Source organism: Ailuropoda melanoleuca, chromosome 6, assembly GCF_002007445.2.
Source record: "Ailuropoda melanoleuca isolate Jingjing chromosome 6, ASM200744v2, whole genome shotgun sequence".
In the NCBI taxonomy this organism is placed as follows: Eukaryota; Metazoa; Chordata; class Mammalia; order Carnivora; family Ursidae; genus Ailuropoda; species Ailuropoda melanoleuca.
This window is the reverse complement of record NC_048223.1, coordinates 36,017,121-36,032,263: the sequence shown is the minus strand read 5'-3', so window position 1 is coordinate 36,032,263 and position 15,143 is coordinate 36,017,121. Positions and strand designations below refer to the sequence as shown.

Here is a 15,143-nt window from a genome sequence, read left to right as displayed (position 1 = left end):
TCCGCCAGAGAGGAATAACGGGAAGCTGGGAGACCATAAAGGTTATTCCCCGAGTCCAGATGAGAGATAAACCATAATCTTAAACATCTAGACCAGTGTGGTCTAACAGATACGTAGTGTGAGCCACATGTGTAATTTTTAATATTCCAGTAGTCATATTTTTAAAAAAGGAGAAAGAGGGGTGCCTGGGTGGCTAAGTTAGTTAAGTGTCTGCCTTTGGCTCAGGTCATGATCCTGGGGTCCTGGGATCGAGTCCCACACTGGGCTCTCTGCTCGGCAGGGACTGCTTCTTTCTCTCTCCCTCTGTTCTCTCTCTGTGTCAAATAAATAAATAAAATCTTAAAAAAAAAGGAAATATGTAAAATTAATTTTAATAACGTATTTCACCAGATATATCCAAAATATCATTTCAACATGTAATAACAACTATTAATAAGTTATTTTACCATACTGCAGTAAGTCTTAGAAATGAGGTGTATGCAGGCGGCTGGGTGGCTGAGTTGGTTAAACCTGGGACTCTTGACTTCCACTGAGGTCATGATCTCCGGTGTTGAGTTTGAGCCCCAGGTCTCCAAGCTGAAGATTCTCTCTCCCTCTCCCTCTGCACCACCCCACCGCCCCCTCACTTGCTCTCTCCAGAAAGGAAGAAAGAAAGAAAGAAAGAAAGAAAGAAAGAAAGAAAGAAAAAAGAAATGCGGTGAATGGATAACTTACAGCACATGTCAATTCTTTAATTAAATTTTAAGTGTTCAAAGGGAAATGTGGGTCTGCCAAAACAATAAAGTTGTTTAACAGAAAAATATTTCACACTGCTTCAATTTTTAATACAAATTAACTAAAATTAAATACAGTTTAAAATTCTGGCCGTCAGCCACACGAGCCACATTTGAAGTTGAACAGGCACAGATGGCTACGGGCTACTGTATGCCGCAGAGCAAGTCTGGACTGCAAACACGTTCACACCTTGCACCAGACCTTGCAGCCTGTGGCAGGCCTCCAAGCTCCAGGCGCAGGGAAACCGCGGGTCCTGCAGTTCTGGACATCTTCACCAGGTGGCACTAAAGCCAACACCCTCGTGAGCTCGAGACGGGCGTCCAACCCCGGAAGCGAAATGCCACGGTCGCACGCAGTTCCTCCGGCTTTCTCCACCTCCGGATACACCCTCCCTGATCTGGGGTCCAAAAGCGTGCAGCCGGGCAGGATGGCCTGGAGAGCAGAGCCGCGGGGTCTGCAAACCTAGTGAGGAGCTGTGAGCAGGTCCGGGTGTGCCAAGCGGAGCCACGCAGGGGCCGTGGGTTGCGCAGACTCGGCCCCCGACTCGCGCGGACCGCAGAGCCCCGCCTGAGAACGCGTCGCCCGGCCACTGCTGCCGCGTCGCCTTCTGCCGCGAGGTCGGCAGCTCTGGGCCCGAGCTTCCACCAACGGCACCCAGAGCCCAGCCTCCTTTCCAATGTTTCAGAAGTCACGCCCGGCGCTGCTGCAGCCTCAAGATGTCGGAGACAGAGTGGAGACGCTTATGGTAAACTGCGGGGAACGGACATAGGGGTTCCGAAACCGCCGGCTCGTGGAGGGAAATTCAGGAGGTAGCCAACGGTCAGCGGCCCTCTGGGAACCGTTTCCGCTCCCCGGATGTGCGCAGAACAGGTTGGGGACGTGGCGGGAGAGGGATGGATTGATCAAGGGGATTGAAAAGGGAAGGGCGAGGGAGGAGAGGAGTTGCAGCCCTCTTGGGGCGGACAAGCGACGGTCTTGCTGCTGCTTTGGTGTCCAGGTAGGATGGGCGAAATTGCCGGGGCCTTGGGAGTGTCGGGGACTGTGCCCGTGCGACTCTGAACAACGTGCGAGCGCTCGCGGACGTTGCTTTGAGTTGAATACCTAGAGTGACAGAAGTGGGAGGACGCCTCGGCAGGTATTTGGACCATCGCAAGGCCCCTAGTAGCGCCAAGTCTGAGAAGCGGTGGGTGCCCGAGCGGGCTGAGTCAGGACCACGTTGGCCTCCAGGCGGGGAGGAAGGACACCCTCTGTATCTCCACCTCCTAGCGGGAGAGGAACTGGTGGAGGCCGTGGCGCTGCGAGGCCACGCCCCTGAGCCTGGATTGGCTGCCGCGGTCGTGCCGCCGGGCCTCCATTGGTGGAGGCGGAGGCGGGGCTGAGCAGGCAGGTCCCGGAGGACCGTGAGGCTGAGTAACCGCTGGCGGTGGGTGGAGGCGGGAAACGCAGGACTTGGAGCCGGGAGGGCAGCGGATGGGGGCCAGGTTCGCTCTGAGCTCGGTGTTTCCGTCCGCCTGCGCCGGCCGGCGGGGTGTAGGTGGTTTTTATAATCCTTAAAAAAGGCAGCGGCTGCGGCTCTACTTTACATCTTTGAAAACGTGCTTACTTATTTCTTTCTGCGTCCTCCAGCTCTGGCCTGGAGATTCGATTGGATTTAGGATTAGCTTTTTTAAAGGGAATTAAGAATTGCTTGTGGAACCTGTTTGCTTAACTACTTAAGTACTACTTACTGCCTTTGTATGCTGTGTATTATTCGGTTGTTTTTGCCTTCCTCCCTCAAAAAAACAAATTGTTACTCATCCGTTTTTACCTTGAATAACTTGGGGCTATTTAGAAAAAAATCAAACCTGCCTTCAAAGGGTGTTCCATGTGACAGTACCTTAAGGCTATTCAAAATGAAAAGTGTAAATTCTGGGTTTTTTTTTTAAACAATGATATTACCTGTTGTGTTTGGGGGGGGTTGTTTTGGTTTTTTGGTGTTTTTTTTTTTTTTTAACTAATAGAGGTTAGTCTGTCCAGCTGGTATATACTCTGGGCTAATCGACCAAGAAAATTACAAAGTTAAAAAAGTTACGGGCTCTATGCATTTTTTCAGCAAATATTTATTGAACTAGTAATATGTCCAAGCATTGCACTGTGAAAATAAATACATAAAATAGTACCTGCAGTGAGGGAGGGTGGGTGTGTTGGAGTGTGTGTGTGAAGGACCACAGCCTTAAAACAAATTCCATACAATACCTGTGAGAGCGTTGGGGAAGCAGCACAGAGAACCTCACAGAAGCTGTAACTACATGTCATGCCCACCACATTACTGGAGGAAATGGCTGGAGGGAGCCTGGGAAGATTATCCTGTCCTGGGATGGGCCATCCAGGGCCCACTACGCTTCAGCCTGTGGAATTGTGCTTAAGGGAGAGCCATATGCAGTTTACCTGCAGATGATGTGATTCATCATTTTTGACTTTTGAGCATCTATTGTGCACCAGACTCCATGGTCAGTGCTGAAGGTACCACCGTGAACAGGACAGCTACTGGCCTCTTCTGTCCTGGACCCTAAGGGAGACGGGCTCGATGCAGTACTGAAGAGGAGCACTGAATGTGGATGAGGGGATTAGGGGCTTTGTCACAGCAGAGACGTCAGCAGAGGCCCCCCGCAGGGGTGAATCAGACCTGGAAGGAGCTAGGATGGGGTTTTCAGAGCCAAGAGGAAGGCAGAGAATCCCTGATGGCTGCACCGTGTTGAAGAGGTAGGAAGCTGAGAACACAGGCCGAAAAGGTGACAAAGGGGCCACAGGATTCGGGAAGGACCTTGTAAGCCTAGCCAGTGGCCTCAAACCATGTGACATAGGACACATTTGTAACCTCTGTGAGCTCTAATTTCATCTGTGAAATGGGTTAGATACCTAGCTTTCGAGAGTGTTGTAAGATCTTACCCTGTGTTTCCCTGGGAGCTCAGGGGAGGATGGGTTAGTAGGGTTGAGCCTGGAGACTGGAAAGGACGCCACTGAAATAGATCGGTGTAGGCCAGCTCTAGCAACACTGAGGGGTCATCAGCAGGACGGGGTCATGAAGCAGTAGGTGCAGTGAGGAGTCTTAACGTGTCTCCCAAACTTGCCGCTGGAATATTGTGGAGTGGAGTAGAGGCGGAAGTATGCTGAACTATTGACTGGGTTTCCATTTTGGAGTGTGTGTCGGAGCTGCCTGGGGGCCTCTCAGGGAGGGAGTGCTGGGCTGAACTGGCAGTGGGCGTGGTGAAGTGCGGTGCCCTGTGATGTGGGTGAGGTGGCCCTGAGGGGCTGTGACTGGGGGAGATAAGAGCAACCTCTCCGGCTGAGGGTGGAGAGCAGCCTGAAAAGGAGCCCAAAACAAAGAGGCGGCCGGCTGTTTGAAATGCACCAGAGCGGCCACGTAAGAGAAGGCCTAGGGCAAGAAAGGGCTCCCGGGATAGGCAGGTCCTTGGTGAGCGGGAGGGGCAGCTCCAGCTGGATGGCAAGTAGTGGGGGCTGAGGGGTGACTAGCCCAGAAGGAGTAGAAGTGATGTGGCATCAGGCTGGAAAGACAGGGGCTTTGAAGCTTGCTGCCAGAAGGTGCCAGTGGAAGGATGAGACCGGGAGGTACGGACCATGGGAATACGGCTTAGCATATCTGCAGCCCCCCTCCCCCCTTGGAGGACAGGGAATGGCAAGATGACGGACTGGCCAGGTAGACACATTTTGCTTGGTTGTATGTGTTGTCTTATCACTTTTGTCACCCCTGAATATTTTACAAGCCGTTTGACAGAATTATGACCTCCAGTATTTATTATGTGAATTTTTTTAGTCTTTTAAGTGGTTCCAGTTCTGATTTGAAACTTGATCATTTGGTGGATATGTGAAGTGATCTCTTCCCTGTGAAACAAAAAACCCACAGGTTACAAACATTTTAGTTCTGGGTTGGTGGCTGTATGGGTATAACCGTCAATTTCCTCTTCAGAGTGTCTTAGGACAGCAGTTGTCAGTGCATGCAAGAATAATAGTGTGACTGCCATTTAATGAGGAGAGAAGATTTTTTTTTGATTGGAGTTTGCCAAGTTTCTTGTTTGGAGAAGAAGTCTTTTCTTTCCTGGTTGGATTTTTAAATGTGACCTTTCACAAGCATTTGTGATGGAGTGGATTCTGAGGCAAGCTGTGAGGCCTCCAGCGTGGTGGGCTCAAGGAAGTACATTTAGTCTTTGCCCTTCCAGGTGGTGCCTCTAGATTAGCCAGGGTGTGTGACTGTCCTGGTTTAAGGGAGAGCCAGCAGACCCAGGGGTAGGGAGGCTGTTGGTCTGTCACACCATCTGCGATCTGCTTAGGTCCCAGTGAGATGCGTGGGTACAGGAGAAAGGGAAAGCTTTTAAATTAAGGAAATACATAGGTTTTACAGGAAGTGGTCATGTTTTACATTGAAACTGAGCTCATGGTTTCACTTCCTTTGTCTCACTCCTGTAAATATCTACAGGTCCTATAACCAAGAGAGCCTGGTAACCAGCAGTTCACACACTAGGTTCAGTTGATTTTGCTTCTATGAAGATAAGCGGATGGCCACTGACTTTTATCCTCAGGACAGAGAGAGGGAGGTGTGGTTGGCGGCCTAATTCACAGGTGGACAAAGATGTGTTGCTCAGTAGGACCCTCATTGCTCATTCTCAGTGGTACTAAGTCCAGAGAGATCCCCTCTAGCTGGCATTCCAGCGGTGTTAATTCCTGGGTACACTTTTCCCTTCTCTGAAGTGGGAAGATGATACAGGGCGCCAGCAGGTGGTTAGCAGGTGGTTTTCGAAGGCACCCTTCAGAGGAAATGACTGGGCTCGGTGTGGAGAAAGCTGAGGCCCGTGGCCAAGTTGCTCACTCCGTGTTCTCTTGCCCTGAAGTTGCATCCGGTGATCAAGGCTTTCCTGTGTGGCTCCATCAGTGGGACCTGCTCCACCCTCCTTTTCCAACCCCTGGATCTCCTCAAAACGCGCCTGCAGACTCTCCAGCCTTCAGCGCATGGGTAAGGCCCACTGCCCCCCCCCCTTCTCTGAGGAACGGGTTTCAACAACTCTTCTCAGACACAGGAGCCTCTCAACTGTGTTAAGTCAACTGCCATTCTGTTGGATGCTTCAAGAGAAACATGGGTCATGCCCAACTTCTCTTTGACATTTCCTATTAATGAAATGGGGTCCTGCTCTGGGGGTACCTTCCTGGGATCTGCCCTGGTGACATTTGCATTTTATTATGCTAGCCTGTAATGTCATACTGTGGTGTCTCCAACGAGTAGCGTGGGTGGTTTTCTGGAAATAATGTATCAAGTGTTCTTTTATGCCCACATTGAGCTCAGCACCGTGGGAAGTATACCAAATGCATGTAACATGGGAGGTCATCCCATTGCTTGCAGTATGAACCAACAGATAAACAGGTATGTGCCAGATCATGAACATATGGGAATTTAGGGTTATTCCAAGATTCGTTGTAGAGATTCTTGAGTCCTCTTAGGGAAGAAGTCATACCAAGAAGTCTTTGGATGGGAAGTTCTTTTATGAGGACTGGGTCTAAGTGTTTTTTGTTTTTTGTTTTCTTCCCTGCCTCCATTTTGTCTGCTTTCAGATCCGGACGTGTTGGGATGCTGGCTGTGCTCTTGAAGGTGGTTCGCACGGAGAGCATTCTGGGCCTTTGGAAAGGGATGTCCCCTGTAAGCTGCCTTTTGGGTCTTGTACTCTCTGCTGTCATAGCTAGCCCTTTCTCATGCACCTCACATATCCCCTCTTGTAAGGATAGCTGAGCGCTGGAAGCGGTGGGAGGACTTGTGTGGTCTTCCTGTCTCATGTTCCCACTCGCTCCTGTTGGAGGGCTCTGGGAAATATCTTTGTGCCCTAGATACTGCTTGTTGGAGCAGTAGCAAGTCTAGAGCAGACGCAGCTGGTGCTCCCAGCTGCCAGCGTATCCCTGTCCTTGCCCTTCAGTGCAAGCAGGCCACACCTGCGTTTCCTTACCTCCAGGCTTTTCTGGCCCTAAGAACTCAGTTTGCTGGGAGCAGCAAGGCACAGATGCTCACCCCAGCTCAGTGAAAGATGACAGTTGATGTTTAAAAGCCTCACTCACCCTCCTCAGCTGGAGGGCGAACTCTGAGGTGCCCTACAGTGATTCCCAGAGTGCCCCCAAAGGGGTTCCATTGCCCAGGGCAGTAATGAGTTAGGTAGCCTGCCCTTCGTTGGCTGCCTTCTCCTCACTTCCCCATTCTTTTATTGGTGTTCCTGCCACACTTCAATCAACTACTTGCATGCAAATCTCTGTCGTTTGTGAAAACCCACTAAGACAGTAACTTAGTGTCGGTCTGGGATTTCTTTCCTCCCTCTGACTTGTTCTGCAGTCCATCGTGAGGTGTGTCCCTGGCATTGGCATCTACTTCGGCACTCTCTACTCCTTGAAGCAGTACTTTCTGCGAGGCCATCCCCCCACCGCCCTGGAGTCGGTCATCCTGGGAGTGGGCTCTCGCTCGGTTGCGGGGGTCTGCATGTCACCCATCACTGTGATCAAGACACGGTACGAGGTGAGTCCGACAGCTTTTGGCCTTCAGGGTGGATGAGCAGAGGCACTGGGCTTTTGTCAAGTGGCCAGCGATGTCAAGTCCAGATTTAGAATCTAAAATCAAGGCCACTGTGGTCAGAGAATGCAAGCCACATGGGAACCAGAGCCCTGGTAAATGCCACGTACCCCGAAGTCAGGTGGGTTCGTTGCTCAAACCGAGGACCGCCGCGGCGGCCACTGGTCCTGTGCTTCCTCTGCAGAGCGGGAGGTATGGCTATGAGAGCATCTACGCAGCCCTGAAGAGCATCTATCGCACTGAAGGGCACCGGGGACTTTTCAGCGGCCTGACGGCAACGCTCCTTCGTGATGCACCCTTTTCTGGAATCTACCTGATGTTCTACAACCAGACCAAAAACCTCATGACCCATGGTATGGACAAAAGAAAGTGTGGTGGGGAAGAGATATCTCCGAGACCTCTATCCTCACCACGTTCTCTGTGATAGGACACTGTTTATTGTTCTTAGCAGAGTTTTAGGAACGAAGCCATGTCAGCCTTTCATCAAGCATCGGGCCGGGTGCTAGGACTCAGTGGTGGTTGTGACAGACTTGGCCCCTGCAGAAGTCCTGCAATAATACCTCGCAGATTTGCCTGATCTTTAGATTGCTGGGTCCTGCCCTAGGGCCTCCTAAATTAGAAACGTAGGGGTCAGACCTGGGAGTCTGTATTTCTCAAGAAGCACTTGATCTGATTCTTATCAGACAAGTTTGATAAGGTTAGGGAGGTTACCACCTCCCCTGCTGTGTTCCCAGCTAAAGTGGTTTTGAGCCCTCCATTTGGGTGGAGAGCAAGGTGCCAGACCTCAGGCATCCTGGCAGACCCACGCCACCAGGAAGCTGTTGTTGGTCATGATGGGGGCACAGGCAGTGGGCTATGAACATCCACCTGAGCAGAGCCAGGTTCCGATGGAAACACATCCTGCGGAATGAACCTGCATGCAATAAGGTGTCTCTGGAGAATTTGAGCAAGGAAATGCAACCAAGGTCGGGAAAACTGGCATGCCTCCGTCAGGACCGTGGAATCAAGTCGAGTTGGGGTGCTTTAGGAGTTTGCTGCCTCGCTGCAGGCACCAGGAGGCCTGATACTGCAGGTCACAGCCTTATGTTGCCGCAGAAAGTTAGGGCAATAAAGGAGCTTGGTGTATATTTTTGACCTCTATGTATAATTGTCCACTGCAATCCATTTAAGAGTAAGTTGCAGGAGTGATGCCCCTTTACCCTTAAATACCTCCGTGTGTGTTTCCCAAGAACAAAGATATTCTAACCATCTCCTCAAAATTGGGGAATTTAACATAGATACTGTTCTTTAGTCTCCAGTGCCTGTATCAGGAAGCTCGTGACATCGGTTTAACCCATTGTGGGCGATGTTAACTTTTTATCACTTGAACAAGATGGTGTCTACACTGAAAACTCACTTTCTTTTGTAATTTGGAAGCATCTGTGGGGAGGGGGAGATACTTTGAATCTGTATAAATATATATATAACATCCTGTTCCTTTCACCCCAATGTTTGACCCTCAGTCAGTGATTCTTACCTGAATCAATTATGATGGTGATGGTTGTAAAAAAGGCAAATTTTAACTCCATTACTCCCATTTACATTTAGTTATACCTTTAAATGTTTGCTTCTTAACCCTCTTTGAAACTAGACCCTTCTGACTTTGCAAAGAATTAGTGGGCAACTTGGTATTGATATTTATGTGATGAATGTGCGATTCATTTGTAACTGAATGTTGCCTTTGTCTTGTTCAGACCAGTTGGATGCAGTCCTTATTCCCGCTGTAAATTTCAGCTGTGGGATCTTTGCTGGCATTCTGGCCTCCCTGGTGACTCAGCCTGCGGATGTTATCAAAACTCATATGCAGCTCTCCCCAATGAAATTTCAGTGGATTGGCCAGGCGGTGACACTCATTTTCAAAGTAAGGCTGTGGAGTAAATATTGCTGCTTATTGTGGTTAAGGCTCGCTCGCTCTCTCTAGAATGGTAGCTGATGTCCTTTATACATTAGAATCAGCTGGGGAGCTTTAAAAAGTCCCCACCCCCAGGTCAAAACCTGGGCTGCTTCTATCTGAATCTCTGAAGGGCGGGGAAGCCTGGATCAGTAGCTAAGTTCCCCAGCAATTCCNTTTTTTTTTTTTTTTTTTTTTTTTTTTTTTTTTTTTTTTTTTTTTTTTTTTCGGTTTGGTGGTGGGTGGGGGGAACTGACTACATTAGGACAACCTGTGATACTAGTTAAACTTGGCGGATTGCTGGGATTCCACCCCAGACCTATCAGGTCAGGCAGTCTGGGATCAGCTGATGATCACGGACCTAGGAAGAACTCAAGTCAGAAAAAAATCACAAACACGTTATTTGGTCTCTAGAAATTTGCTCTAATGCAAATGGACAAAAGGTATTATTGAAGAGAAGAATACAGTAGACATAAAGTACACTTAAGCACCATTTAAAAGCCACTGAGTTGATCCTTTGGAAGCATGCAGTGTTATCACACACCAGATATTCCTGTTCAAGCTAAGTTTGTCCCTACATTTTGATAGTTTTCTGTATGTCTCAGTTTTTCTACGTAGCAGAGGAAACAACGCGAGCATACACATGGCGTATCTGTCTTGCCCGAGATGTAAACACGTATTTGTGAATCTGATCATATTCCTCACCCTGCTTGGGTTGCCTGCTTTCTTATTCTCTGTACCTAAAAGCCTAAACTTTGAAAATAATATTCTTCAGTATGTATGAAAATGGCAGGAATGATAACGATAGGAATGAATAAATCAGTCCAGATTATGAAGGAGGAGTAAGAGGTGTTTTTTCTTTAATGCTTATGTGGGACCTTCAAGAGCATACAATGAATTATGCAAAGATGCTCCCTGTAGGCAGACAAATCACCAAAAAGGCACCTTTTCCTCCAGCCTGGAGCCAGGGCCTAGGGCTTGGCATGCACACAGTGGCCTGGATCTCAGCTGCCAGTTGGGGCTTGGTGCTTATGGGATCTGCGCAAGCTATACAGCTGCATGTGGCAATCCTGTGGAAAGATTTTTCAGAAAAGATTTTCAGAAATAAATTCTCCTGAATAAAGCAAGCCTAAATGATACTTTTAGCCAAAAATTACGCGAAAATGTTTTTGCAAAAAAGTTTTTTTCATCATCTCCTTGGACCTATTATTCATAGTTTTGCCATAATCTATAAACATCTCAAAACTGAGGCTCACAAATGGGGTAACAAAGACCCTCACTCTTGCACTAGATGTGTTCATTGTGTTGCTACTCTGCTTCCAGAGTGTTGATGTTGGTTTTTCTCGTAGGATTATGGGCTGCGTGGCTTCTTCCAAGGCGGTGTCCCCCGGGCCCTCCGCAGAGCTCTGATGGCAGCGATGGCGTGGACCGTGTATGAGGAGATGATGGCCAAGATGGGCCTGAAGTCCTGACCAAGAGGGACTGGGAAAAGACGGGCTCTGTTGCCCTCCCTGGCTCTTGTCAAGGGCTGCTTCGTCTCACTGTCCTGGAGTAAGATGAAGTCCCATCTGGAAAGCCAGGCAGATGTGTCCCCTTCCGTTACCCAGTTTGAGTAGAGAATAGATGGGCCTGACTCAAGCCTTCAGAATCTCCCCAAAGAGGGGCTACCGATGTCTACGGCACACTGGGGAGTTAGGAGAAGGGCTTGCACATCCCGCCAGGCTACTTGAAAAGGCCTTTCTGGAAAGCTCTGTCAGGTGGCTCTGCCTCAGCCACACCTACGCCAGGCTGCCTGTTTGGATCTGTTCTTGGGCAAGGATCACACAGCCAGAGAAGCTGTGGCTACAGAGCTCCCGCGGGGGAAGCCGGGTCTGCGGAGAGAGAGGGGTTCTTGTCACCAGGCTTTAGTCTGTGTCTGGGATGCTGGGAGGATGAGGAAGAAAAGATATCATTACTTAATTGGCTACTAATCACCTTCTCAGAGGCTCTGAAGAAGCAGGGAGAGTGGCTTCTTAGCCTCTTAAGTATCCAAAATAACGAATTTTGTTCTTGGCCTCTGCAATGTTTCAGTTCTAAGTTGTTCTGGCATTTTTTCTGCAGCTAAAGTTCACGTCAATAAAGTGAAGCACTTTATCATTGAAAACTGTTTGGAAAACCTAAATAGTGTCCTTACTGTGTTCCAAAATAACCCAGACGTCTAAGGTGGTTGGCTCTTGACCCATATAGGTCTTAAAATCTAAACATTTTTTTTTAAAGATTTTATTTATTTATTTGACAGAGATAGAGACAGCCAATGAGAGAGGGAACACAAGCAGGGGGAGTGGGAGAGGAAGAAGCAGGCTCATAGCGGAGAAGCCTGATGTGGGGCTCGATCCCGTAACGCCGGGATCACGCCCTGAGCCGAAGGCAGACGCTTAACCGCTGTGCCACCCAGGCGCCCCTAAACATTTTTTTTAAACATCTCTATTTCACACATTGTACAATTCACTCATGTCAAATAAGCCGTTCAGTGATTTTTAGTGACTTTACTGAGTGGTGCAGCCATCACTATGAATCTGTTTTAGAACCATTCTTCCCATAGGAAGATCTCGGATTTACAATTAATCCTCATTCTGAGCCCCAGCCCTCAGCTGCCATCCATCTGCTTTCTGTCTATAATTTGCCTTTACTGTACACTTCATATAGTCATACAGTTTGTAGCCTCTTGCATCTGGCTTCTTTCACTTAGCGTAGTGTTTTTGAGGTTTCTCCATGTGGCATGTTCAACATGGTCCCTTTTTTTTTTGTTTATGGCCAAATAATACCATATGCCCGTCTTGAGATTTTATGTGTTCATTCATCCGTTGATGAGTATTTGAATGGTTTCCACTCTGGGGCTCTTATGAATAATGCCACTATGGACATTCATGTACAGGTGTTTGTGTGGACCTGTGTTTTCATAGATGCCCAGGAGTGGAACTGCCGGATCATGTGGTAACTGTTGGAGCATTTGGGAAACTACCAGACTGGGTACCATTCTGCATTCCCACCCATAGTGCAGAAGGGTTCGGGTTTCCCCACAACCTTATCAACACTTGTTTTATTATAGCCACACTCGGGGGTTCCCAGGTCTTTCAACTTTCAAACTTAGGAAAGAGCCCTTGTATTATCTAGACAGCAGGAAGGGGAATTTTGGGTCTCCTGGTTAAGAATATGGGCTGTGATCTAGGTGGTTCTAGATGGAAAACCTGGTTCTCTACTTACTTACGACATACTTGTAATTGTTCCTGGAAAGTGGGGATAGTAATGGTGAGGGTGAAAGGAGCAGATGTTTCTGGCATCCTAGGTTAGTTTCCTAGGGCTGCCATAACAAATTACCACAAATTGGGTAGCTTCTAGCAAAAACGTATTCTCAGTTCTGGAGCCTGTGAGTCTGAAATCAAAGTATCATCGGGGAAATACGTTCTCTGAAGGCTCTAGGAGAGGATAGCTCTGGTCTCTCCAGGCTTCTTGGTGGCTGCTGGCAATTCTTGGCATTCATCACTCCAATTTGCCGCCTCTCTCCACAAAGCCTCCTGTGCATCTGTCTGTCCAAATTTCAAGGACACTGTAATTGGATTAGGGCCTACCATCCTAGAATGACCTCAACCTGATTGCATCTACAAAGACCCTATTTCCAAATAAGGTCACGTTTTTAGGAACTAGGATGGGGGTTATTAGGAACTAGGGTGGGACTTAGGACTCCCCGGGTATTCTTTGGAAGGATACAATTTGACCTCCGACACATACTAAGTTTAATTATAAGTTTTTAAGTTTATACTTTAGGTTAAAGTGTCCTATTCAAAATAATAGAGCAGTATAGGAGAGGGCAGATAGGATCCTAATCTCAGTGGCACTGAAGCCACCAGTACTTGGTGACCTGTGTGCGTGAGGCCCTGTGCCAGGGAGAGTAAGAGATGGGGTATGACTGGAAATGCATGCTGGGACAGGAATGGAGGGAAGGCATGGATGTAGTGACTGCCTCCCAAGAACTTAGTCTCTGACCCTCATCTTAGGCCAGGGGAGCCTAATGCCAGTGGGGGCCTTCCCAGGGGCGCTTGGCGGGGGGAGGGGCAGAGAGGAGGCCTGAGGTATAGGCTTCACTCCAATTTGCTCACCTTATACTTGGCTGGTGAATCTTCAGTCACAAGAGTCACCTATGCTCATTATGATGTGGTTTTGGAATACAGGTAAGGTTCAATGGAGTGGGGTCCGCAGCTGATGACCAAGAAAGAATTCTTGAGATATCTTTGGAGCAAAATGGTGGTTTTACTAAAGCACGGGGACAGGACCCGTGGGCAGAAAGAGCTGCTGCACCACAGTATGAAAGGTGGCTGATTATATACTAGGGGTTTGGGGGAGGTAAGGAAAAGGGAGTTTTTCAAAAGGATTTTTACATGTTAAAGTAGATTCACAGGATACTGGAGGCCTTGCCATTGTCAAGTCAAGGTTGTTTTTCCCTCTTGCAAGGCATTAACATAAAGGTAACTGGGAGCTTCTTGGAGGAACATTACACTGCCCTCTTCAAATATCAATGGGCTGCAGGTTATAAGGACATTCAATTGTATCTACATTTCCTTCTGGAAGATAGGTTATTGATAGAAGCGCTTTGTTCTTACAAAATGCGCATACACTTGTAAAGTGAGGGAGACGGACAGGTCTTGCAGGATGGTGATCTCTGTAAGTTAATTATTTGTTTTTCCTTTCCTTAGCTTTAGGGCAGCCAGGAGTGCCTGAGGAATGTCTCCTAAATCCCATCTGAGGGGGAGGGGGGTTGTGGGGTGCCAGCTTCTGCTTTGTCCTCAGCTTGCCTTCTGTTCCCTCATCAATTAAAATGTTCTTTGGGGGCAAAATAATAATAATAATAATAATAATAATTGGAGAAACAGTCTAATTTCCTCCACACATGGAATAAAACTGGAATTTGCCCTTTTTAAACCCTGATTCTAAAGGCAAGTGGAGCTGGATAGCTCCATATCCCAGGCCCCAAGAATTTTTTTTTCCTCTTCTTGCAGTCTGTCACAGCTATTAAGGTTTGTGAGTTTCAGCTGGCTGGAAACAGTGCCCAGTGCCCTTTTAAGTTGATTTGTTCCTAGCTGCCTCAGACTTAAAGCAAATTATTTAGAGGCAGAGCTTTGTGGAAGGAAGCACTCATCTGGCCACTACAGATAAAGCCTAGTAAGGCATGGGCAAAACAGGACAGAAGCAAAGCTTTCAAGCTGTTGTTATATTCAGTTTCCAAAAATATATTACAAAATATTTCAGTCACAAAGAGTAGAGCAAATGGTACATTGGCCCTTCATTCCCATCTCTGAGATGAAATGATTATCAGGATTTTACTACCCTTATCTTTCTACTCTCCCTTTTATGAAGGCTTTAAAAAAGCAGATTCCAGGCATCACACCATTTCACCCTTCATAGTTCATCTCTAAAAATTTGCATCTCAGAGCGCCTGGGTAGCTCAGTCGGTTGTGTCTGCCTTCAGCTCAGGTCATGATCCCAGAGTCCTGGGATCAAGTCCCTGCATCGGGCTCCCTCCTTGGCAGGGAGACCACTTCTCCCTCTCCCTCTGTTGCTTACCCCTGCTTGTGCTCGCCATTCTATCTCACAAATAAATAAAATCTTTAAAAAAAAATAAAAATTTGCATCTCTAAAAATAATGAACATTTTTCTTAAATAACTACAATGTTATTATCCCACCTGTAAAACGTTAGCAAATTTGTTGCGTATCATCCAATACCCAGCCCATATTCACATTCCCAGTTGTCTCAAAATGGATTTTCTAGGGGTGCCTGGCTGGCTCAGTCTGGAGCAAACCCACTA

At 47.9% G+C, this 15,143-nt stretch overlaps 1 protein-coding gene across 6 annotated transcripts; it reads left to right on the top strand.

Annotated features, from left to right (window-relative positions):
• The first annotated feature begins 1,104 nt into the window (after window positions 1-1,104).
• Window positions 1,105-11,463, top strand: SLC25A38 (solute carrier family 25 member 38). Of its 6 annotated transcripts, none has more exons than XM_002928310.4 (7): window positions 1,112-1,519; window positions 5,661-5,782; window positions 6,376-6,460; window positions 7,139-7,318; window positions 7,557-7,725; window positions 9,106-9,272; window positions 10,652-11,463. In XM_002928310.4, exons 1-7 carry the CDS (start codon window positions 1,451-1,453, stop codon window positions 10,772-10,774), a joined length of 915 nt encoding a protein of 304 aa, XP_002928356.1. In that variant the 5' UTR covers window positions 1,112-1,450; the 3' UTR covers window positions 10,775-11,463. The 6 variants fall into 6 exon arrangements, with proteins under 6 accessions (XP_034518097.1, XP_002928356.1, XP_019664615.1 ...); XM_019809056.2 differs by having other exon boundaries at window positions 1,512-1,644; XM_034662203.1 differs by lacking the exon at window positions 1,112-1,519 and adding an exon at window positions 3,562-4,228.
• Window positions 11,464-15,143: the final 3,680 nt, after the last annotated feature.

What these genes read in the sequence shown, in the direction of transcription:
- SLC25A38 (XM_034662202.1), top strand. Translation starts at nt 5,314, where the DNA reads ATGAAGATAAGCGGATGGCCACTGACTTTTATCCTCAGGACAGAGAGA. An exon ending in GTTGGCGGCCTAATTCACAG is followed by an intron (nt 5,392 to 5,660) that starts GTGGACAAAGAT and finishes CTTGCCCTGAAG; the next exon opens with TTGCATCCGGTGATCAAGGC. An exon ending in CGGTGACACTCATTTTCAAA is followed by an intron (nt 9,273 to 10,651) that starts GTAAGGCTGTGG and finishes TTTTTCTCGTAG; the next exon opens with GATTATGGGCTGCGTGGCTT.